This window comes from Chelmon rostratus, chromosome 10 (genome assembly GCF_017976325.1).
Source record: "Chelmon rostratus isolate fCheRos1 chromosome 10, fCheRos1.pri, whole genome shotgun sequence".
Lineage (NCBI taxonomy): Eukaryota > Metazoa > Chordata > Actinopteri > Chaetodontiformes > Chaetodontidae > Chelmon > Chelmon rostratus.
The window spans coordinates 27755962-27778278 of NC_055667.1; the positions used below are offsets into that span (position 1 = coordinate 27755962).

The 22317-nt window shown below is 45.5% G+C and overlaps 2 protein-coding genes across 5 annotated transcripts in view; both read left to right on the top strand.

Moving 5' to 3' along the window:
- The window catches only part of LOC121612487 (neural cell adhesion molecule L1-like), a 44083-nt gene extending 35096 nt beyond the window's left edge, over positions 1-8987 (top strand). Inside the window, exons 21-29 of the mRNA XM_041945392.1 lie at positions 246-513; positions 605-727; positions 1603-1779; positions 1917-2030; positions 2481-2630; positions 2917-3048; positions 3147-3219; positions 4683-4694; positions 5067-8987. Of these exons, the coding sequence (XP_041801326.1) occupies positions 246-513; positions 605-727; positions 1603-1779; positions 1917-2030; positions 2481-2630; positions 2917-3048; positions 3147-3219; positions 4683-4694; positions 5067-5325 (1308 nt within the window). The 3' untranslated portion in view covers positions 5326-8987. The remainder of the gene's footprint in view (positions 1-245; positions 514-604; positions 728-1602; positions 1780-1916; positions 2031-2480; positions 2631-2916; positions 3049-3146; positions 3220-4682; positions 4695-5066) is intronic.
- Positions 8988-10841: 1854 nt separating this feature from the next.
- LOC121612299 (6-phosphofructo-2-kinase/fructose-2,6-bisphosphatase-like) lies at positions 10842-21516 on the top strand. 4 transcript variants are annotated; one of them, XM_041945095.1, is made up of 14 exons: positions 10842-11092; positions 14364-14489; positions 15002-15098; positions 15234-15300; positions 15843-15917; positions 16010-16066; positions 16849-16970; positions 17646-17853; positions 17927-18073; positions 18169-18273; positions 19148-19277; positions 19669-19731; positions 19833-19897; positions 21202-21516. In XM_041945095.1, the coding sequence occupies exons 1-14, from the start codon at positions 11011-11013 to the stop codon at positions 21259-21261; spliced, it is 1404 nt and encodes a 467-aa protein (XP_041801029.1). In that variant the 5' UTR covers positions 10842-11010; the 3' UTR covers positions 21262-21516. The 4 variants fall into 4 exon arrangements, with proteins under 4 accessions (XP_041801029.1, XP_041801030.1, XP_041801028.1 ...); XM_041945096.1 differs by lacking the exon at positions 10842-11092 and adding an exon at positions 11792-11829; XM_041945094.1 differs by lacking the exon at positions 10842-11092 and adding an exon at positions 13146-13371.
- The last annotated feature ends 801 nt before the right edge of the window (positions 21517-22317 follow it).

Here is a 22317-nt window from a genome sequence, read left to right on the forward strand (position 1 = left end):
ACAGTAAAACAGCAAAACCTCACATTTCAGAAGCTGAAACTAGAGAATATTTTGCTTGATAAAAGATTTAACAATTAATCTTCAATCCAAGTTGTGGCGAATTTATTTCAGTCACGACTGATCTTTTGAGCTGTGGCTGTAAAGCTCGCAAAGCATTCCTGGCAACACTAATACATCCGTCAGTCTTGGTGAAATCATTGATTGAACTGCACATTCATTTAGTTTTCTGTCTGCCTTCATGTCAGATCTACATCAGGAGGTTGGGTCCCCAGGGGGGGCGAGGCCGGAGGTCTCTTGGAAAACAGCACCATGAGGAGGAGAAAGAGGAGAGGTTGGAGCGAGGGAAGGAGAGGGACAAGGAGAGCAGGGTGGTGGTGGTCCACGGCATGAAGAACTCAGAGGACGTGACAGGGATGCGGCTGTATTCTCACTATGAGCTGTCTGTCACCGCCTTTAACAGCAAAGGCGAGAGCCCCCACTCCCCACCGAACCACTACATCACCCCAGAGGGAGGTGAGTCGAAATAAAAAGCAGAGTTAAACTAAGAGGTGGATTTATCAGACATGCTAACTGCTGTATGTTTGTGCTCCATATGACTGTGTAGCTCCTGGTCCTCCTGCATCACTGAGGTTTGACAGCCCATCAGATAAATCCCTGATTCTCTACTGGACCCCTCCACTTGAGACCAATGGCATCCTGCTGGGATACATGGTGCAGTATCAGCAGGGTAAGGTTTGCAACTGGGTATTTCATGAGGAACTGTGCAAAAATCGGGATGGGGAGGAAATTATATTAAAGTTTACAGCCAGTTTCAAATAGACACTTACCAGAGCCACCAAATGAGTAAACCAGGAACCGACTGCTGAAGACAGGACTGCTGTTCTTTGACCAAAGTAACACAACATCAAAATCTCTTTTATATATACAATATATCTCACAAGGGAAGGCTGTAATATAATATAAATCCTAAAGAGGGAAGAGGAAGGAAGGAAAGAGGCAAAAAGGAAAAGTACATAACTCCTCCTCTTTTCTGAAAACTAAAAACGGGGGGCAACAGTTAACCTGCCTCTGTCCAAAGGAACAGCACGTCTGCGTTCATTAATACTCACATTACATCCCAGTGTAAAGGCAGTACAAAACACTGAGTTTCCCTGTTTTATGCTAAGCTAAGCTAACTGGCTGCCGGCTCTAGCAAATGGCTGACAACCAGTGGTGGAAGCAGTTTTCAGAGCAATAAAGGTCTGAAATACTGCATTAGGTCTTGAGTTCAAAACCTGAATTAAGTTCAGAAGTACTATCAGCAAATGTTCCTAAAGTATCAGAAGTATAAGTATTTGTCATGTAGACAAACAGCCCTTGTGATTGGTTACTGAAGTATTAACATTTTGCTGCACGTGCAATGTTAATCTGCAAAGTAACTTGTATATTCAGTAGCTGTCAAATAAATGAAGTAAGAGGAACGATATTTCCCTCTGAAAGGTAGTGGAGGAGAAGTAAAAAGCAGCTTGAAAACAAATTACTAAGTGAAGTAAATATACCTCAAAACTGTACTACTCAAAAAAGTACAGTACACCGCCTGACACCCGGCTGGTTTGTCTGTAGAGGTGGAGAGCAGAGACAGCCCATTGCAGATGGAGATTATCAGCGATCCCAGTGTGACTCACATTGAGTTGGACCCTCTGGACCCCAGCAGCCATTACATCTTCAAGGTGATCGCACGCACCGCCGCTGGAGACGGACCTCCCATCACACGGAGGGGCGCCACCCTGCTCGAAGGAGGTGAAATTACAGTAGTTTGTTTACAGTATTCTGTTTTCAAAAGCAGTCAAGTCCAGCTGCATTCATGACATCCATCAGTTCCTCCTTCCTGTTTCCTTTTCTCTAAAACCTCTTCCTGTATCTCTCTCTCCTTCCAGTTCCCCCATCCAACATCACCATAGTTCCCAGTAACATGTCACTCAACCTGAGCTGGGTGCCCGGAGAGCGAGAAAGGAACCACGGCTTCCGCATCCACTACCTCAAGAAGAGCCGTAAGAAAAGGGTGGAGGGAAGAGATGTGGTGATGGAGATGGAGGAAATTTACTTTGCTGCATAATGACTAAGATAAATCTAGAGGAGGAGAACACAGAGAGGGAGATGAGAGGGAAGAGGATACCAGTATTAATTATTAAATGAACATTGCTTATAGGCTTACCCATTTGATGTTTGCTGAAGTTTGAGACATGACTGCTTTATGAGGTGGAAACACTTTCAAGATCAACAAGAACCTGAAGCAGAAATATCAGAACACACAGCAGAGAGAGAGAAAAGTTATTGGAAAGAAAGAAAGAAGAGAAAGAGTTGAGAGAGCGAGGAAACATTCATCAGTGCAGAATACGACAGAGATGAACAACAACTTTACTAATCCATGACATTCTTGTGTGTGTGTGTGTGTGTGTGTGTGTGTGTGTGTGTGTGTGTGTGTGTGTGTGTTGCTGCAGCCGGGGGTCAGTGGGAGGAGTCAGAGGTCGTGAACTCCACACAGGGTTTCTATTCGCTGACAGGGCTCCAACCAGGAACCCAGTACCATCTTATGATCATTCATGGAAACTACACTCTGTGGGAAGAGGTGGCGTGGACCACAGGACCAGGTATGTGTTTGGTTGTGATTGTCTTTTACTTCATGGTGTAAACTAGCCGGGGGCTGGTGCGCTAATAAAGGCCTCATAAAAACTCTGTAAAGTTTTGACTTTTCATTGACCAAGCAACAGGGAAAATTCGAAATAAGAGCCTGTCTCTAATATAAGCCTCCGAATAGACGCCTGATTGTCTCTGACACTGAGGTAAATGAAGGTGACTGCCATTATTTGAAAACTAACAGTAAGCAGATGAAGAGTTTTTTTCTGGTATTGTTGACAATCTCTCTCCATCTCTCAGTGCCGACAGAGATGCCCGGTGGGTTCGCCGCCCAAGGTTGGTTGATAGGACTCATCAGCGCCATCGTGCTGCTGGTGCTGATACTGCTCATCCTCTGCCTTATCAAACGCAGCAAGGGCGGCAAATACGCAGGTAAGACAAACACATTCCGTACACAGCTAAATGCACTCACTGGCACATGCAGACTTTAGGCTGTAGTCAACAGTTTGATGGGGTTTTTTTTCCTACAGTGAAGGACAAAGAAGACAAGGAGGTGGACTCTGAAGCTCGGCCAATGAAAGATGAGACCTTTGGAGAGTACAGGTGGGTCATAGGGGCCAATGTTAATTGTTTTGAAGAAGGGATGTTGGAAATATATCAACATTAATACAAAGCCTACAGACTGTGCAAAGGGCATCACACCATCTCAGTATCTGGGCAGTCATAATGACCAAAAAAAAAAAATAATAATTTCCATCACCAACAGATAATAAAACTACCAAACTGTATTTTATTTGTTCAATCCATACAAAATCTGAAAAACAACATGAAACGGGCAAATAAAACATTCAAAATAAAGCAGAAATGGTTGCCGAGTTATAAAACAAAGGGTAGATATCCAACAGCAGTATGAGGTGTGGCAACACATCCTCCAGCCAGCAGATGGTGGTGTAGTCTTTTTTCCAATCATCAAACACAATATCTCCCCCCTAGAGTCGCCAACCCTTAATGACCCTCAAAAATAATGTCAGTAAGTTTTTTTTATTTTATTTTATTTATAATAGTACTTTTTAAACTTTGGGGAAAAACCAGAAAGCAGCTGGTAGGCTGAGCCCCGGCAGGGGAATTAGAGACAGTCACGGGTCGACACCGTATTGTTAGTGGTTTTGAAGGACCACGCCAGCATTTAACTGGACTGTACACACACATGTGCACATACTGTTCAATGTGCTGAAGCTAAGCAGCTAATTAGCTATCTACCCAGCAAGCTGACATAAGCAGTGCACTTTGACCTGGTGAATGTTTGTGTGGTCACTCGACCAACTAGTTAAGGTGGAGGACAAGCCGCGTGTTCATGTTTTTTTAAGTAAGATAAGAAGAAGACTTCAGCCGGAAAGCCTCTGTGGCTTGTTGTTCAAAGTCTGCAGCTGTTGTGTAGCAGCGGTCCGACTCAGTGACGCAGTGACCGTTTGCTCTGCTTATTACAAAACGCTGATGTAGCTGCTTTATACAAGGTTTGATTGGCTGTATGGAAACAAGTTCTCCTTCTGTGTAGGAAAGAACGGTGAGCGCCATCACAAAACTAAAAAATATAAATGTTTCCCTTTAGACTAAGTAAATGAGTAAAGTACCTCATTGTACTTAAGTGCTGCACTTAAGTAAAAGTACTTTCCACCACTTTAATAAACTGACCTTTAAGTTGTCAGTTTCATGATGCAGCATATGAAAGTGAACTGAAGCTGCTCTTCGTGGTTAATCTCGGGCTCCTCGTACTGACGTTTACGTTTACGATGCTTTGTTCGTCCGATCGTGGGTTTCCTCTCAGGAGAGGAATGACAAACTATTATTTATCCATTTTAATATTGTCAGTATGAGAACAGCTTGTCATGATGTCATATAGTTTGTATATTAATAATTTTCCAACAGTGGTTCACATTTTATTGACTTTATTTTGGATCGAAACCTCTAATTCATGACCTGCTTACTTCATTTGACTGTAAACCTCTAACACTCGTGGCCCTCCGTCCTTTTTAACTCACTTTTCTTTCTTTCTTAACTGCCTGCAGATCCCTGGAGAGGTGAGGAAGTTAACCGCCTCTTGAACTCTTACATGCATGTTTTGCTTGTTGCGCCCATGACTGTGTTGTGATGGTGTGTCCTTACATTAGATTAAACCACCTCAGCGGCAGAGAGAGCCAGGCCTTTATTTCTAATTTCACCACAGTTTTCCTCCATGTTTACGTGCTGTTTTGATTCATTCAATGTGATGTCCATTTCCACAGCACTGATTCCATCATTAGCGGAGTCCTGACAGGCCGTCCACTTTGCATTGACGTCCGTCATGAACTGAACTGTACAGTTGCACATGTGACCACCACAGCCCAGGCCTTTATTTGAGACGAGACTTTATGGTGATTGCTGATGTTTTGTCTCTCTTCGTCGTCTCTCAGCGATGCAGACGAGAAGCGCTCGGACAGCCAGCCGTCCCTCTGCGGGGAAAGTAAACTGGGCAGTGACGACTCCCTGGCTGAATACGGAGACAGCGTGGACATCCAGTTCAACGAGGACGGCTCGTTCATCGGCCAGTACAGCGGCCGGGGGCCTGTTCCCCACGGCAACGAGAGCTCTGGTCCCGCCTCGCCCGTTAATGCTGTCCCGCCTCCCCCCATCGCCCCATCCATGTCGAGCATCCTGAACCGGCCCAGCTAGACACCCACACACACATAAACACATTACAGAAAAATACACACACACATATACACTGCCTGCCTGCAGCAAAACACAAAGGGACAGACCACTCCTGACTCCACTGCCTGCAATGTCATAGTGCAACACACACACACACACACACACACACACACAGTCTCAGTACATTCCACAGGTTTATGCAGTGAAGCTGTTTACAGGATGTCTCACCTTTTCTACAACCAGTTTACACACACACACACACACACACAAACAGAAATACACACACACACACGCCTACAAACACATAAAGACATTAGACAACTCTTTACTCGTCTCTCGGAAAGACAGACGGAGGGACGTGGAGGACGGGAGCCGGTTGCACCAGCTGTTCCCTTAAACTTTGTTTATCAAATCGAACTTTCATTTGCGCGTCACTGAATTAAAGCGAGCTGCAGCACACAAATGATTAGCTGCTGCTAAACGTTTACACCCTGTAGCTACCCGTAGCTTTGCCTGCTACAAGAATAAAAACTCAACATGTGAGCAGTCAATATGTGACCATTTCTGCCTGTTATCGATGCTGCAATTGACTTCATGTTTACATTTTTGAAAGCTTTCTGATTGGACACTGCCACAGATGTTACTTGGTAACCGATTTACACGTGACCGACGGCTTTAATGAACACTTATATTTAATGGGGCTCGTAGTTACGAACAGTTTAAGAAGGTTTTTACACACAAACGTAGTGACGGGTTCACAAACAGCTGGTGCAACGAAGTCCAGGAGAGGAAGATGATGGCTGACGTGCTGAAGAGTGAGAAAAAAGTAAAGGGATAACAGTCATTTCTTGTCTTCACCACATTATTTCATCTTGTACAAACACTTAAGTCTCATTAACACATTTAAAGTCACCTTTGTTTTTCTAGAAACCATTCTCAGTTCTGTTTCTCACTTTCTGTGCATCATTTTCACTCTGAGTCTCTTTGTTTTTGCTGTTTGCAAGCTATTTATTTGTGTTTGTGTGCATGCGTCTGGGAATGATCTTGCTATTTATTGATGTGTGCGCAGCTGTCAAACCTAAGATGCATGCCCCTCCCTGAGGCATTTAAAAGTCATTGAGTTGATATTTGGTGCGTGAGTTTAAAGAGTGACTGGGACCTTGTGTGTGTGTGTGTGTGTGTGTGTGCGCTCGTGTGTGTGTGTTTGTCCATGCTCTCCATCCCTGCCCTGTAACACGCAGCGATGGGAGATCTGTTGCCTTAAGAGAGCCTCCTCTCCTCCCTCCTCCTGTCCATCCACCTGTCAATCATCCATTTCTCCTGACACACACGTTCCTCCTCCATCATCCTCGTGTTTGCTCAGCAGGTAAAATGCAGAACACGGATTTTACGGCGGCCCTGAGGGCTCACACCACTGCAAACACAAACACAAAGACGAAGCAGCTTCATTCAGATGAGATTGCATGAGTCTCATATTAGGTATCATTTGAATTTGATTAACAGCAAATATCTTTAATATATTTGAATCATCATCAGAGTGGAAACAAAACAACATGCTCATTTACTGAACACCACTGACTGACAGTTCAACTTCATGAGCAACAACCCAGGTGTGTTCGTCTCCCTGGGAAACAGTTATTTTCTAATTAATTTAGTTTTGTGTGACTTGCAGCACATTTTCTTCCAAAAGCTGTTCTCTGATCAGTTTTTTTGAGTTGCAGTGCACAGAGCTGTCAGGGCCGACGTACAGTGTGATTACAGACAGAAAAACACCCCTATGCACGCACACACACACACACACACACACACACACACACATCTATACTAATGCATAAAAATGGAGGCCTATGGAAACTCTGTAGCAAAACCATATAGGACCCTCTGAAGGAGAGAGGGAGGATGGAGGAAGAGGAGGAGGAGGAGCTGGCAGTCATAGAGAATCTGACGTATCGCTCTCTGAATGTAAATACAACCTTGAGATTGTCATTTTTTTATTTCCATTGCTTCTTTTATAAGATGATCAAATTGTAATTTTTTTTATTGTGCTCTGTTTGGTTTGGTGCTGCGGCGCTCCTTCACTGACCTGCTGCAGCCTTTGTATCATACACCCCCGCCCCCGCCCCCACCCCACACCATCGTCCCCTCTTAGTTTTTCCTCTTGTGTCGATTAGTAGCCCAGAGACATTTAGAGAAGACTAGAATCATAGCGAGAACAACCACCCTCCTCCATCGACTTTCTTTATAGCTCTTAGAGATGCAGCAGATGATATTGATTATTAAGACGTCCTGTCATAAATGTCAACATTTATACACCTCGCCGGGGCGGTGCTGTTTTAATGGACACGGGCGAGATGCGTCGATGTCTTCTGCAGCCCTGGATGGTGCGATACTGCAAATCAATCTTAATACTTAGAGGGTTTATTTTTGTGGCCTCACCCTGTCAGACAAACTCAGTTTGACGAATGATGCGAGGCAGGATGTCCAACCAGGGGCTTCCCGTGTGTTTGGACCCAGAGCTGGAGTTTGTTTCTAATGTTTGTGGAGCAGAGAGGGACTGGAGGGACGAGCCTGATGAGTCATGTCACACACACTGAGCACTCATGATGCTGTTTACCGTCTATTTTTATGACTGTCAGCAAATCCCACGAAAAGACTGAAACCAACAATGTGTTAGTCCGTCTCTCAGTGCCGTCTGACTTCCTGTCTGTGGCTCTCAGCTCCGAGCCCATTGGTTCCTGGTGAGGATGTAAATCTTTAAATTATCTTCAAAAAAAGGTTCAGTCATTTCCTGAAACAGCTGCTCACTGTAACTTAACACACAAACAGGAGGAAGAGGAGTATTTGTTGGGGACTATTTTTAGTGGCGGATTAATCACATTTGGTGCTGTAGTGCTGTGGGACTGAGCCATGAATGATGCTGATGAAGGAACATGTCAGCCTGAGGAACAGTGAGGCTCATTGATGTGTTTTAATGGAGCTCTGCGGCTCAGAGGAAGAAGATCTATCAGACGTCGAGACATTCATTTCATTCCTGAGAAAAACTTTCTCAGTTGCCTGGAAAGAAAAAACACATTCTTACAGGGTGACATGTCGAGCTGATAAATCACCACTGGTGTATAAATCACAGCAGTCAGCTCCTCTACACTAAGTCTTCACACAGTGTCTCCACGTGGTTTCAGATGAGAGCTCAGTCCACAGTGACATCTTGTATTCTTCCTCCTGACAGAAGGCTGACGTGGAGAGGAAACAAGTTTACGAAGTTAGCCGGCTTACTCTGAGTTTGAGAAGGAAGGTAAACTCAAATGGGCGCAGGGCCTCCGTCACTGTAATAACCCCCAGTCCAACATGTTGCCTTGTTCAGCGTCTCCCTGGTCTCGGTCCAGCTCCGGTCTGTCTCTCTGCTCCGGACGCTGACTGTACAGCTGTCTGTCTGTCCGATGCCTGTCTGTCTGTCTCTGTTGCAGCCTTCTTTTATACGTATAAACACGTTGGGAAAAAACAGAAAAACCTGTAAAAAAAAAAAAAAGACAAAAAACTTTAGGTATAAATAATAAGAATACTGCTAATGATAACAACAGTGCTACTATCAGCTGCGATGACGCGGTCAGTATTGTCATCAGTAGCCATGATATGACATGAATCAGTATCACAGGATCTAGCAGGGACGTGATAACAGTGGAGTGTGTGTGTGTGTGTGTGTGGAGGGAGGGGGGCCGTGGAGACGAGGGGTCCGACACTCAAACACACACACACACACATACAGGGGGGGGATGTGATGGGGGGGGCGGGAGGTGTACTGCAATATTAAGGTGTGCTGATGTTGTACCTGCTTGTTGCATTGTGCGCTGTACTGTAGCTGACAAACTAACCCCAGACCGTCGACTAATAAATAAACATGGACGCATATCCTGAGCTGACCCCAGCTGGTGCCTCTCTTCTTCTGTGTGTGTGTGTGTGTGTGTGTGTGTGTGTGATGGAATGGATGGAGGTGGGGTGGAACAGCTGTCTGACTGCACAACAACAAACGCACGACCAACAAGAAGTTCAACGACAAAATCCGCTTCCTGTTCGAGCCCTTTAAACGATGCACAGGAGCGTTTTGTGACAGCAGGGCGGCACTATGACACTGTTCAAAAATCTGTTTCATGGCGTGACGATGCTCTGGTTTAGGCACTTTTCTGCCTCAGTGGACCAAAAGCTTCACAATGTTGCCTCTCACTCACACACACACAAACGGCGAACAGTGTGACCATCAGCTGCACCCTGATGTTTGCTGAAGTTTACAAACTGCTTGCTCAGGTTTGGGGAAAGATTGCAGGTTAGAATAAGTACGTTGCTGTTAACTAATGTACGTTACGTAACATAAATAGACGTGTTGGCTTTGGGTTACACACAGGACATGAACATGGTCTCCCAGGTGACAGTTCAGGGTTTGTTTGATCCCACCTCTACAGTCGTTTTCTGGTGGGGGCGGGACGAGCTCGGCTGCAGAGCCTGGTGCAGGTTAGGTTTAGGAAAAGATCGTGGTCTTAACTCTTCGTTAAGATGACAAAACAGATCCATTTCTCATTACGAGACCAAAAGCATCGCTTCATGAGACCCCCCGACACCCCCCCCCCCCCCGCTCCCTGTGGTGGAGTGCTGCTTTAATATTTACTGTCACATTTTCATCACAGGGTACAACCAATACAGACTCAGTAGTGGAAGAAGTATAAAGAACATTTACTAAAGAAAAAGAAGAGATAAAATGTAGAAAAACTCTGTTAATAAAGTCCTGCACTCAAACTTTTACTTTTACTAAAAGAGCAAAAAGATTATCATCACGTTACAGTGAAAGTATTGAGAGTAAAAGTACTAGTAAAAGTAGAATAATAAAGATTATGTAGCTATCAACAGCTAAACAGTCCCAAAACACTCCACGACAAAGCTGCTGATGTGATGAAGTTTAGTCAACTCAAAGGGATTTCAACTGTGTGTCCACTGCATCTGACAGCTGTCGGTACTGCAGCGCTCATATCAATGAAGTAAAAGTAGAAAGAAGCATAAACTGGAAACAAAATCAGTGTTATACACAGAGGGCGAGTGTTCCCCTGACCCCCTGATGCCCCCTGATGCCCTTTGAAACCCCCTGATGCCCTCTGATGGCACATCAAACATGATGAAGTGCCCTCTAGAGTAACCTGATGGCTGGTGCCCCCCTCCCCGGCTCCTGAACCTCAGACAGTCTGAGGACACCACAGCTCCAAACTGAACTGAAGAACAGTTTTTGAATGAATGTACTCAGTTACTTTCCACCCCTGTAAATGTGAAAGTGTATCTGCTGAGTAACACACACACACACACACACACACACACACACACAGAAAGTAAACTGAACAGCATCAGCAGGAAGATCTCCACCGGAGAGGCAACAATGACTATAGGAGCCATTTAACGAGTTAAACCTGGAGGACCCGTTTCCCTGACGCAGACTCTGTGTGTGTGTGTGTGTGTGTGTGTGTGTGTGTGTGTGTGTGTGGCCGGAGGAATACTAAACCGGAGGCAGCACACTGATGAGGAGGACCAACATTTTAGGACAAATTGTCGAGCCGCTCTGTAACCGACGACCATCACGCAGCCACAGAGCGGAGGCAGGGACACACACACACACACACTCACACACACTAATAACACACACACACGGTCCGCCAGGAATAGATTTGGAGGATGAACGGAGCGGAGATTACGCAAGACGGGAGCGGGCCGCAGGGGGGCGCGGGGAGGACGCTCCGGTTCCAGCGGCCGCACGGTGAGTGACAGCGACACACACACACACACACACACACACACACACACACACACACAGTTGACGGCGGAACATGACCAAGTTAACAAACAAGCATCTTAGTTATATAATACAAGCATGCACGCGCGCATAGACACACATTTCCTCTTTTTTCATTCATTTGTGCGCGCGCGAGAGAGAGAGCGAGAGATTATGCGCGTGCGCGACCCAGTGACGCAAACTGTTGATCATTGTCATTGATCAGTGAACAGAGCGCGTGGTTTTCATCGCCGCCCCTCCAGCCGGGCTGACGCGGAATAAACACAAACACAGTCATATCACTCAGCCACACGAGCGCTGCCACGCGCCCCTGCGGTCCGCACACACACTTCTGCGCCATTATGTAAGCGATGTGGTGTTTCTGCGGGAGCCTATGAGATTTTGGGAGCTGTCCAACATATGGTGCAGCATGTGCTGCTCGAGTCTCCTGCCGCGCGGCGCGCAGCGGAGGTGAGCGGCGGCCCGGCTGTCGCGAGCAGGAAGGAGGCGGTGGAGGAGACCGGAGAGGAGAGAGTGTAGCCGCGTGCCAGAGGGACGTGCTGCAGGGTTGTCGGGCGTTTATTTTGGGAGGGGGAGGGTGTCTTGTGATGAGAAGCGACCCACGTGGCTTCTGGGTCTCTGCGTGAAGAAACAAATGGAGTCCAAGCAGAGCGAGAGCAGAGCGGTGCGGCGGCCGCGGCGCGTGCGGTGTGAGAGCACAGGTGAGGTTTGACCTGCAGCATCCAGAGCAGACAGATGATTAACCTGAGGTCGATATCTCTCTCTCTGTCTCTCACTGTCTCTCTCTCTCTCTCTCTCTCTCTCTCTCACACACACACACACACACACAACCACACACACACACACACACTGCTTGAAGCGACATTTTCGACATTTTTTCGGGAAAAGCCATGTGACCTCTGTTTCATGGTGGGAGGAATATTCAGCTTCTTAACCTCAGGTAGCAGAAGCAGCAGGACAAGTGAAGCTCTCCAGAGCTGCTGCATGCAGTCAGGAAGTCAGCAGTCGAAAAGTTCATCTACTCGTTACTTGAGTATTTCTACTATTTGTTACTTTACACTTTTACTCCACAACATTGCAGAGGTAAATATTGTACTTTAGTATTGGGGATGTCCAGAATTTGGCCACAGGGAAACCCAACTATTGTTCTTTTTCTGTGAAGGTTTTACATAAAAATACACACAATCATCTTATAAAATCTGATGTATTGGTACAGACTGAGCTATCCAACAGTTTATAAAGAGGTTAGAATTAGCCTGATCAAAACAAAGTACACTTGTTAAATGCTGCTTACATTTGAATGCATCATATAAAGGAGAACTTGCATTGAGCTGCAGACTCAAACGTGACAAAACAACAAGAATGGTCATAAAAAATAGGCCAAAAATATGATGACTTTTAGTCTCCAACTCCAAAAACACTGGATCCTACATTTCCCACAATGCAACTGACCAGCAACTTTGATTAGCCTCTTAAAAATTTCAAACTGTGCTTGTCTGTAAAGTTTTTCTCTTTAGATTTTTAAGAATGAAATCGAGGCATGAGTACAGCTTCTTCTTCTTCTCTGCCTTTTGTTGGTACATCACTGTGTTTCCTGGCGTGTTGCTGCCACCTGTTGATCATCAGTGGAATGCTACTGTTAACAGCTAAACATAAAGTACTCATTATACACAGTTGTCTGTATACTGCCTACATTGTTATATTGCATACACATGTAAGCAGCACACACACACACACACACACACACACAGCTGGTTTATGACACTTTATGACTGTGATAAAATCCTAACAGAGCGGCTCAGCATGGTTGTTCCTGCTTTGTCACGCTACACCACTTCCTGTATGCTGGGGCAAAGTTTGGAGTTGCACTTGCTGATTGGTGGATGATCTTATCCTGGGCTTTACTGGGACAGTTAATAAGACTGACAGATTATCCGACCAATCAGAGACAGTCCATCCTCTGCAAGGAGTCAAACAGGTCTGCTTACTCAATCAAATCCCCTCCCCCTCTGACATCATGTGAGAAAGTTCAAAATCTGTAAGTACACCTGGAGAGCGCCTCTTTATTCCACCCTCCTGTTCAACACACACACGCACACACACACTCAGAGTACAGAGGTTTTACACACACACTCACTTGGCTGTTGAAGCCATGTCAGACACACAAAGTAAACTGACTCAAAATCCTCTGGAGAAGACCTGGGTCCCATGGATGAAAAGCAGGCTGAGCCAGCGGCGAGGCTGTGAGTACACACACACACACACACACTCTGACACACATGGAGACCACATTGTTCTGTCGTCTTCAGTTTGACAAGCTGATACTTGTGCATTAAAGGAGGTGTTGGACAGTTTTGAGAGCAGAGCGGCTTCTCTCCTCACGCTGCTGGTTGTGTGATTGTGGATCACAGCGTCTCTCTGTGAGCGACCGGAGGGCCGTTCACCCCGAGGGTTCGCTGTGAGAGCACCTGCTGCTCTGTGGAAGCTAATGTGACCATCCACGACACTCTCGAACCAGCAAATACAGCTGGGATGGTCAAACAGCATGATTGTGCTGCAACCAATGGTTATTTTCTTTAAGGACTAACAGTGATGGAAGAGGCACTCAGATCCTTTGCTTTAGTAAATGTACCGTAAAGATACTGAATGATGAATGATGCTGATGATCAGTGTGTGAAAGAGCATTACGCCACACTGTGACACAGACTGTCACTGACTTCACTGCAGTTTAGTTTTCAGGCTTTATATGAGAGTCAGATGGCCGTATCTGAAAACGAGAGCTGCAGCTTATTATTTTTATGATTGATTATCTTTTTTTACTTCTAAAATGTCAGAATAAATTGAGATGTTGTATTTTCCCGTGATGCCGATGGAAAAGCATTCAAAAAGATTCTTTTGTCCAAACAAAGCTCAAAAATATTCAGCTTACAATCAAATATGACAAAGAAAAGCACGTTAGAGCTAAGATGAATCTGTCATTCAGACAGACCAGGCTAGCTGCTTCCCTCTGTTTCCAGTCTGTGTGCTAAGCTAAGCTAAGCTAAGCTAAGCTAAGCTGCTAGCTGTAGCTTCATATTTAGCTGACAGACAGAATCAGACTCTTCCTGTCTGTCAGACAGTGAGGTTTTCCCTCCCAGGCTCGAGGTTTCCCACCATCATTGTTGAACTTCTGCATTAATCTGGAGACGGTGGAGAAGGTGTTTCAGCTCTCTGTCTGTGTGTTTGTGTGTTTCAGCGTCGGTGCCTCAGTTCACCAACTCCCCGACCATGATAGTGATGGTGGGACTCCCGGCGAGGGGCAAGACCTACATCTCCAAAAAGCTCACCAGATACCTGAACTGGATCGGCGTTCCGACTAAAGGTATCACATGACGGTGCAGGACTCGACTGAGACTCGCTCTCGCTGCCTTTAACCATCATGAGGGATAGATAGATAGATACTTTATTCATCTCCAAAGAGAAATTTGTATCATGTGATCATCCATAACATCTGATCCTGATGCTTCGACTCACTCAGCTGTGAAAATGGTTTCTTCACAGTAATATTTCTTCTCAGTTGGTTTTCATCAATGAGGAATTTCCTTTGGTGTTCTGGTGCGTAACGAAGAAGAAGTAGTTCCAAAGTAAAGTATAAAATGTCTGAAGTATATTTCTGTTTTTAGAAGAATGTGCACGCAGTAATAATCCAAAGACCTGCATTCACTGAACGTGTCCCTTCAGCCGTGCAGACGTCGTGTTAACGGAGGCGTCGTGTCCACGGTGCAGCAGCAGACTGACGTTAAAGCATCTCTCCTTCTCTTCCTGCTTTGGATGCACACAAGCTGAAAACAGACTTTGTTTTGTGGCTGAATTGATTTGGTCTTTCTTTTGCAGTGTTCAACGTCGGCCAGTACAGACGAGAGGCCACGCGGTCCTACAACAGCTTCGAGTTCTTCAGGGCCGACAACGCAGAGGCCATGACGATACGCAAGTACGAGCCTGCGTCATCGCGGCAGCTTTGACTTTACACGTCTCATCTGCTCAGAGAGTGTGGGGGAGTAACTGGGATCCAGATCAGACCCTGTGTGTTGCATTATTAATCTTTATTTTCTATTTGCGTGCTCAGGGCCTGCGCCGTCGCTGCCCTCAAAGACGTGTTTGAGTACTTCAGCAGACAGATGGGGCAGGTCGTGGTGAGTGGCGTCTGACAGGAGGGGTGGAGCAGCAAACATTTGTCATGTTTATAGAGACGGAGGAAGAACACCTCCGTTCATCACTGTGTTAATACGCAAGAGTTTTTCTCATCACGTATTTTTCTGCTTCTGATACCAGTTAGGTCAAATTAAGGTGCATCGTTTCCTGTCAGTCCCTCGTGTGTAGGAGGGAGCGGGAATGGCGGACTCCGCCACTAACAAAGAAAACTACTAGTTTTCTTTCCAACCAAGGAGGAGCACACCAGGCTGGAATCAATTAATCAGCTGATCTCAGCCTTCAGCTGATAACTAATGATTCCTTGATGTTGATTGGTTGGCCTGGTGTGCTCCTCCTGGGTTAGAATGAATGGAATCAGTTTGACACATGTGGTCTATATCTTTCTGAGCCTGGTATACAAGAATTGAGTTTGGACCTCACAGGCACCTAAAATTCCTTTTTGACGTCTGAAGGCCAGAAAGCTTTGGTTCATTTATGATTTAGTCCAAAAAGAATCGGTTGCTGATCTTTTTGTCTCTGGAAGGTTTTCGACGCCACCAACACCACCACCGAGCGCAGAGAGGTCATCCTCAGCTTTGCCAAAGAAAACGGCTACAAGGTTTGTTGCTTTTCTTTCTTTTACAAAAGAAAACCTGAAAAAAATCTAAATTCTGCCTCAATTTCTTTCTCCTTCCTTTCTCACCTGCTCAGGTTTTCTTTGTGGAGTCAATATGTGACGATCCCGAAATCATCGCTGAGAACATTAAAGTAAGTGTATGTGCTTGTGAGTGCGTGTTTGTGTGAATGTGCATGTGTGCGTGCGCGTGCAGGAAGCCGTGGCTGCAGAAACACTGTGAGGCCTGTCTGTTTGGAGCAGCTTTGAACTCAGGCCCAGTGTGTTGGTCTTTGTCGCTGTGGAACAGCCTGAACTGAGGACTCGCTGCTCAGACGCTGCCAGGTCACGTGTGTCTGATGTGTCTCTTGCTCATATGGAGAACAGCTCCTGCTGTTATCGGCCTTTTACTGTTTCCCTTCTTATGTTCAGCCTAGCTCAGCTCATTTTATTGAATACAGTTTAGTTCAATTAATTAAAATCATTGTCATCGTTTAATATACCCTCAGCTTCTGTTATGTTTCTGTGCAGGAAGCTGCGTTTGCTTTGTACTCTGAAACACGGAGGCAGAAGCTGGCAGAGGGCTGAAACTGAGCTAAAAAAACAGTTAATATTTGAAACTAGATAAATGTCTAGTTTCAAATTCCTGTATATTTGTATTCATTTATTCAGTATGAACAGATTCAGTCTAAAGTTAGATTCATTTCAGAAGATTTAAGATTTCTGTCCCATTTTGAATCTTTTTCCTCGACATGAACATAAACCTGAAAAGAGCAAATACACAATACATTTGATCAGTGAAGAGCGTTTGGAGATATTAAAGTAAGGCATGTTGAGACTATGAACAGCAGAATGTCCTCTAAAGGCCTGTGATGTCGGACCTACGGCGAGGACGTGTGCTGTAGTTTTAAGTCTTTCTCTTTCTGCAAATATGCAGCAAGTGAAGCTGAGCAGCCCCGACTATGCAGACTGCGACAAAGAGGAGGCCGTGGCTGACTTCCTGAAGAGGATTGAATGTTACAAGATGACCTACATCCCTCTGGATGACAACAAGGACAGGTGAGGCGTCACTGTTTGCATCCACACTGGGTGGGTCCCAGCTCTCCAGTGAGAGAGGCGGTCCGTTCTGTGTGCAGCGAGGCGTGAAGTGGTGATGTCTGACGTTCAGTAGACCAGATTTCACAGAGCTGAACATTCATCTTCTAATCAGCCGTGATTCTGATTGTTTCCAAACCTCAAAGGGCTCTTTGGCTTTATGGGAAATATACTCACTGTCTTTCTTCTCACTCATTAAATATCTTGTTTGTTTAATCTGACAGTTTGTGGTTTTACGACATAGAACGTGTTAATGTGCGAGCTGTGCAGATGCTGGTTCTTGGATTCAGACATCGCTAGGCTAGCGGTTTACCCCGTTCCCAGTGTTTATGCTAAGCTAACGCTGGATGTAAAAAAAGAAAAAAAAACATGAAAGTGATCCAAAGTTTTACAGACTGTCTCATATCATTGAACAAACGAGAGGCTTTGCAGCCATGATGTCTCGATCATGTCTGAACAATGAGTCGAACCCATTAAAAACTACTGCGTTTGTATCCAAAGCACCAAATGTGTATCAATCCGCAGCTGAAAATAGTCCCCAGCTGAAAATGCACCATTTCAGGAGGTGATTCGGCCTTTTAAACGATACACACGGGCATGTTTTGTTGCATCGAGACAAACACGTCGTTGGTTTTGCAGGAACTTGTCGTACATCAAGATCTTCAACGTGGGCAGCAGATACCTGGTGAACCGGGTCCAGGACCACATTCAGAGCAGGATAGTCTACTACCTCATGAACATCCACGTCACCCCGAGATCCATCTACCTGTGTCGCCACGGGGAGAGCGAACTCAACCTCGTGGGTCGCATCGGGGGGGACACGGGGCTGTCGCCTCGCGGGGCGAAGGTGAGGAGCGTTTGGTGAGTGTGGACTGAAGATGTTGCGCGTCCTGTTCCTGTTCTCACTTCCTCTCCGTCAGTTTGCCAGCGCTCTGGGCGCGTACATGCGCGGGCAGTCCATCAGCGACCTGAAGGTGTGGACGAGCCACATGAAGAGGACCATCCAGACCGCAGAGGCTCTGGGAGTCCAGTACGAGCAGTGGAAGGCCCTCAACGAGATCGACGCGGTGAGTGTTGGCCGTGTCGCAACTGAAGAAGACTGGTGTCAACGTGTTCAGGCTTTGTCATTTTTTTCACACTGTTTTTCTGTTCGCTGCCTCAGGGGGTTTGCGAGGAAATGACGTACGAGGAGATTCAGGAGAATTACCCAGAGGAGTTCGCACTGAGGGACCAAGACAAGTATCGCTACCGCTACCCTAAAGGAGAGGTGAGGAAGGAGAGAGGGGAGGCTTTTCCCCTTATTCTGTTTAACTGTGACATCAGGGATTCAGCTGAAAGCAAGAAAGAAAAAAAGCAGTCTGCAGCACACAAAATCAACAAACTGACAGGTAACGTCAGGTTTAAAACAAGAAAAATAAATACTCAGGTAAAGCACAGTGTTGCACCTCACCGCCACAAGGACGTGGACAGCTCTGTGCAGCTGGACGGACGGGGTCGTGCTCACACTAACATGAGTGCAGGGACGGAGCTCTCGGGCGTCTCTGTGGACTCGTTAGAAAGAATCGAGACGCTCCTCAGCTGCTCCATCGCTCAGGGAGACGTTTCAGACAAACCCTGATCATGGGTCACCATGGCAGCCGTTACACCTGCTTAACATCAGCATGTTAGCATTTAGCTCAAAGCACCTTTGTGTCTTTGCGTCTGAGTGCAGCCTCAGAGCTGCTAGCGTGACGTTTAGACCTCACAGAGAAATATTCTCACGTAGGGATGAAACGATTTCAACAATTTTCATTGGAAATAATAATGATGAATAAAAAATGGTGAAGCATGTCCGTCTCAGTTTTCCAGAGGACAGTCAAGGATTCAAATCACTTTTAACATCCGACCAAAAGTCCACAACTCAAAGATGTTTGATCCATCATTATTTAGAGGCTGTAAATCCTCACATTTGATCATTTGGAGCCAGTGAATTCATTTTATTTGAATATTAACTCAAACAATGATTCTGGTATTGATTGTTTAAGTTTCTGGCTATCGATAATTATTTCCACCCCAGTTTTTTCTTTTTACCTTTTACCTGCACCTGTGGCAGGTGGAGCCACAGGACAGTTTAACATACCTGTCTGTCTGTCTACCACCAGTCGTACGAGGACCTCGTCCAGCGCCTGGAGCCGGTCATCATGGAGCTGGAGAGGCAGGAGAACGTTTTGGTCATCTGCCATCAGGCTGTTATGAGATGTCTGCTCGCCTACTTCCTGGACAAGAGTGCAGGTGAGAGGAAGCACATCAGCCCCGCTCGGCTCTCACCTTTTCCCTCGCAGCAGCTCACCTTTTCAAAGCTGTCCTCCAAAAGGGGCAGAGAGGACTTCACAAGATGTTTGTAGCTTCTGTTCAGACATGAAATCAGGATTCAGTAAAACACACACACACACACACACCATCCTGCTGCCACAAACACTCATTACAGCGCTAAATGTGGATTCATCCGCTGCTGGAAATAGTCCCAACAAATGCTCTGTTTCCTCCTGCTTGTTTGATAAAAACTGAAGCGAGCTTAAACTTTTAAACAGGAAACTAAATATTTGTGAGGTGTTTTTATAGATGAAGCATGTGTCTAATTATGATGAAAGAAGTCTGACTTTTGTTCCCACCTGTGTGTCAGATGAGCTGCCCTACCTGAAGTGTCCTCTCCACACGGTTCTGAAACTCACCCCAGTCGCCTACGGTCAGTCTGAGCAGATCCTGGCTCCTTCCTGTAGTCTCCTCGTGTGTCGCTCGCACCATGACTCCCGGTAACGCTGCACTTCTTCTCTTTTTGTCTCTCAGGTTGCAAAGTGGAGTCTGTCTTCCTCAACATTGAGGCTGTCAACACACACAGGGACAAACCAGTGGTGAGTCCAACCAGGCGGCTCTTAGATGAGCGGCGTCCTCGGGGCTTCCTGTCGGGCGGCGTTCAGTGAAAAAACTGTCCGAGCGCTCATTGACTCCCTTCATGTCAGCTCCAGTCTTCATCCAAACAAACTGAAAGGTTTTCACATGAAGCTGTTTTCATCCGTCGCTGTCAGCGGTGGAATGAAGTACATTTACTGCAGTACATGTTTGAGATACGTGTCATGCTGTTTTATTGTGCTGCTCTGCTGCATCTCAGAGGGACAGACTGCACTTTTTACTTCATTCCATTTACCTGACAGCCGAAGTTACTTTACAGATCATGTTTGCAAACAAAACATAAAAAACTGTACAAGCTGAGTATTATTAGTTGATTAATCAATAAGTCAGTTGACAGGAAATTAATTTGAAACTATGACGGTTCCAGGATTTTCATTTTTTTTTTCAGTTATTTTATTTCTAATGATTTTGAGATTTGGACAGTTGGTTGGATTTTTTTTTTTTTTTTTAACAGATCGATCGATTAATGGAGGAAATAATCAGCAGATTGATCCAGAAAAGAATCATTAGTTAAAATGAAGCTCCAACAGTAAAATCCTGCTTTGACATGAACGACTGAGTCACAGTAATCTGATGAGATCAGATAGAACAGGAGAACAGATGGAACAGGAGAACAGATGGAACAGGAGAACAACCACAGGGATGTTTTACTGCACTCAGTAATTTTACTTTAATACTTCAAGTACATTTTCCTCATTATACTCTCATGCTTTTACTTCTGTAACATCTTCAATGCAGGACTTTTACTTGCACCAGAGTATTTTTACTGAGTGACAGTAGTAAAGGATCTGAACTGGTCTTCCACCGCTGGTTACTGTGACTCTGGTGAAAATGTGGTTTCCTGCCTGTTTGTCTGCACAAACTGTCTTTATTCCATGTCTGAAAGACGTTGTCTCTTCTGGTCTCGCTGTGCACACTTTGCACCTTTAATGGGAGATCTACAGAGATTTGGACTTGGTCACTTTATTTGCCTGTTTTAAAGCTGCCCCAGCTGCACTCAGTGATGTCATTTCATCTACAAAAACTAAGTAGCCTGAGGGTAGATTTACTGAGGTGGGTCAAAGCTTATTGTTGCTGTGGGTGTGTGTAATAACTGGAGGTGATGTAGATTAAAGCAACAACATTTCTCCTCTCTCTGATTGTGACAGTTTGGTCGTAAAAGGACGCTGTGAATCAACCTGTGGGGGTGAGGGGACAGACAGAAACTACAGTGGCATCAGATAAACTGAGTTTGTCTCCTCCTCAGAACGTGGACGTGGACAGGGAGCCGGCGGAGGCGCTGGAGACGGTCCCAGATCACATCTAGAGGGGGAGACGCAGCAGGAGCAGGTGTCATGTCCGCCCACCCTCGTGGAAAGTGGCCTTTCTTTTAATTTAAGTAATCATAGTGTTTGTTGTTGTGGTCGCTGTTGTGAAACGGACACACTGTGTGTTGTATGAAAATTAGACATTTCTCTTGTACAACCCTGATTCCAACACGTTGGACGCTGCGTTAAACATAAATATAAGAGCATGTGATCCCTTTTGATCCTTTCTGACATAACTCACCTGAAAACAGTACAAAGACTTAATTTATCTCATGTCTGAGCTCATCAGCTTCACTTACTTCTGTAAATATCTGCTGATTCTGAATCTGATGCAGCAACACGTTTCAAACACGTTGTGACAGGAGCAACTAAAGACTGGGAAAGATGTGGAACGCTCCAAAAACACCTGTTTGGATCATTCCACAGGTAAACAGGTTGATTGGTAACAGGTGATAGCATCATGATTGAAAGGCTCAGTGGTTCACAGCGAGGATGGAGCGAGGGTCAACACTTTGTCAACACGTGATTGGATAAAGGGATTAATTCCTGGACTCAGTCGGATGGAAATGATTGATTCTGTCTTTATTTCCGTTTTATGCAGCGTCCCCCCTGTTTTGGAGTCGGGGCTGTAAATGCACTTTATAATGCAGGGCTCAGGCCAAATGTCTGTGATATGAAGAAGCTTCCTTTACTGTGAAAAATGAAGTACTCGTGCTGAACACTGGCCGGACAACCAGAATCCCTGTTTGGATATTCTTGAACATGGTGACTCGTATCTCTGTCTGTCTCTGTATCGTCTTCTCTACTAATGCACTAACCAACAGAACACCGTTCAGGCCTCAGCCTCAGCTGGTGGGTCAGTTTGAACCATCAGCATAACGTTACCTTGTCTCCTCATCCACAGACCTGCATCATATGAGAGGCCAAACGACTCGTAGGCAGACATGCTTTTTGATTGGCTGTGGGGTTTTTACCTGTAGTCTCAGTGGTGCAGAGAGGGGGGAGAGTTTTCAGTGTTTGGTAGCAACGCTGAAAGAAACTTGAAGGAATAATTT

Coding starts and splice junctions, on each gene's coding strand:
- LOC121612299 (XM_041945094.1), top strand. CDS start 13,281: ATGTCAGACACACAAAGTAAACTGACTCAAAATCCTCTGGAGAAGACC. Junction 16,067..16,848: donor TCATCGCTGAGAACATTAAA/GTAAGTGTATGT, acceptor GCAAATATGCAG/CAAGTGAAGCTGAGCAGCCC. Junction 19,898..21,201: donor CACACAGGGACAAACCAGTG/GTGAGTCCAACC, acceptor TCTCCTCCTCAG/AACGTGGACGTGGACAGGGA.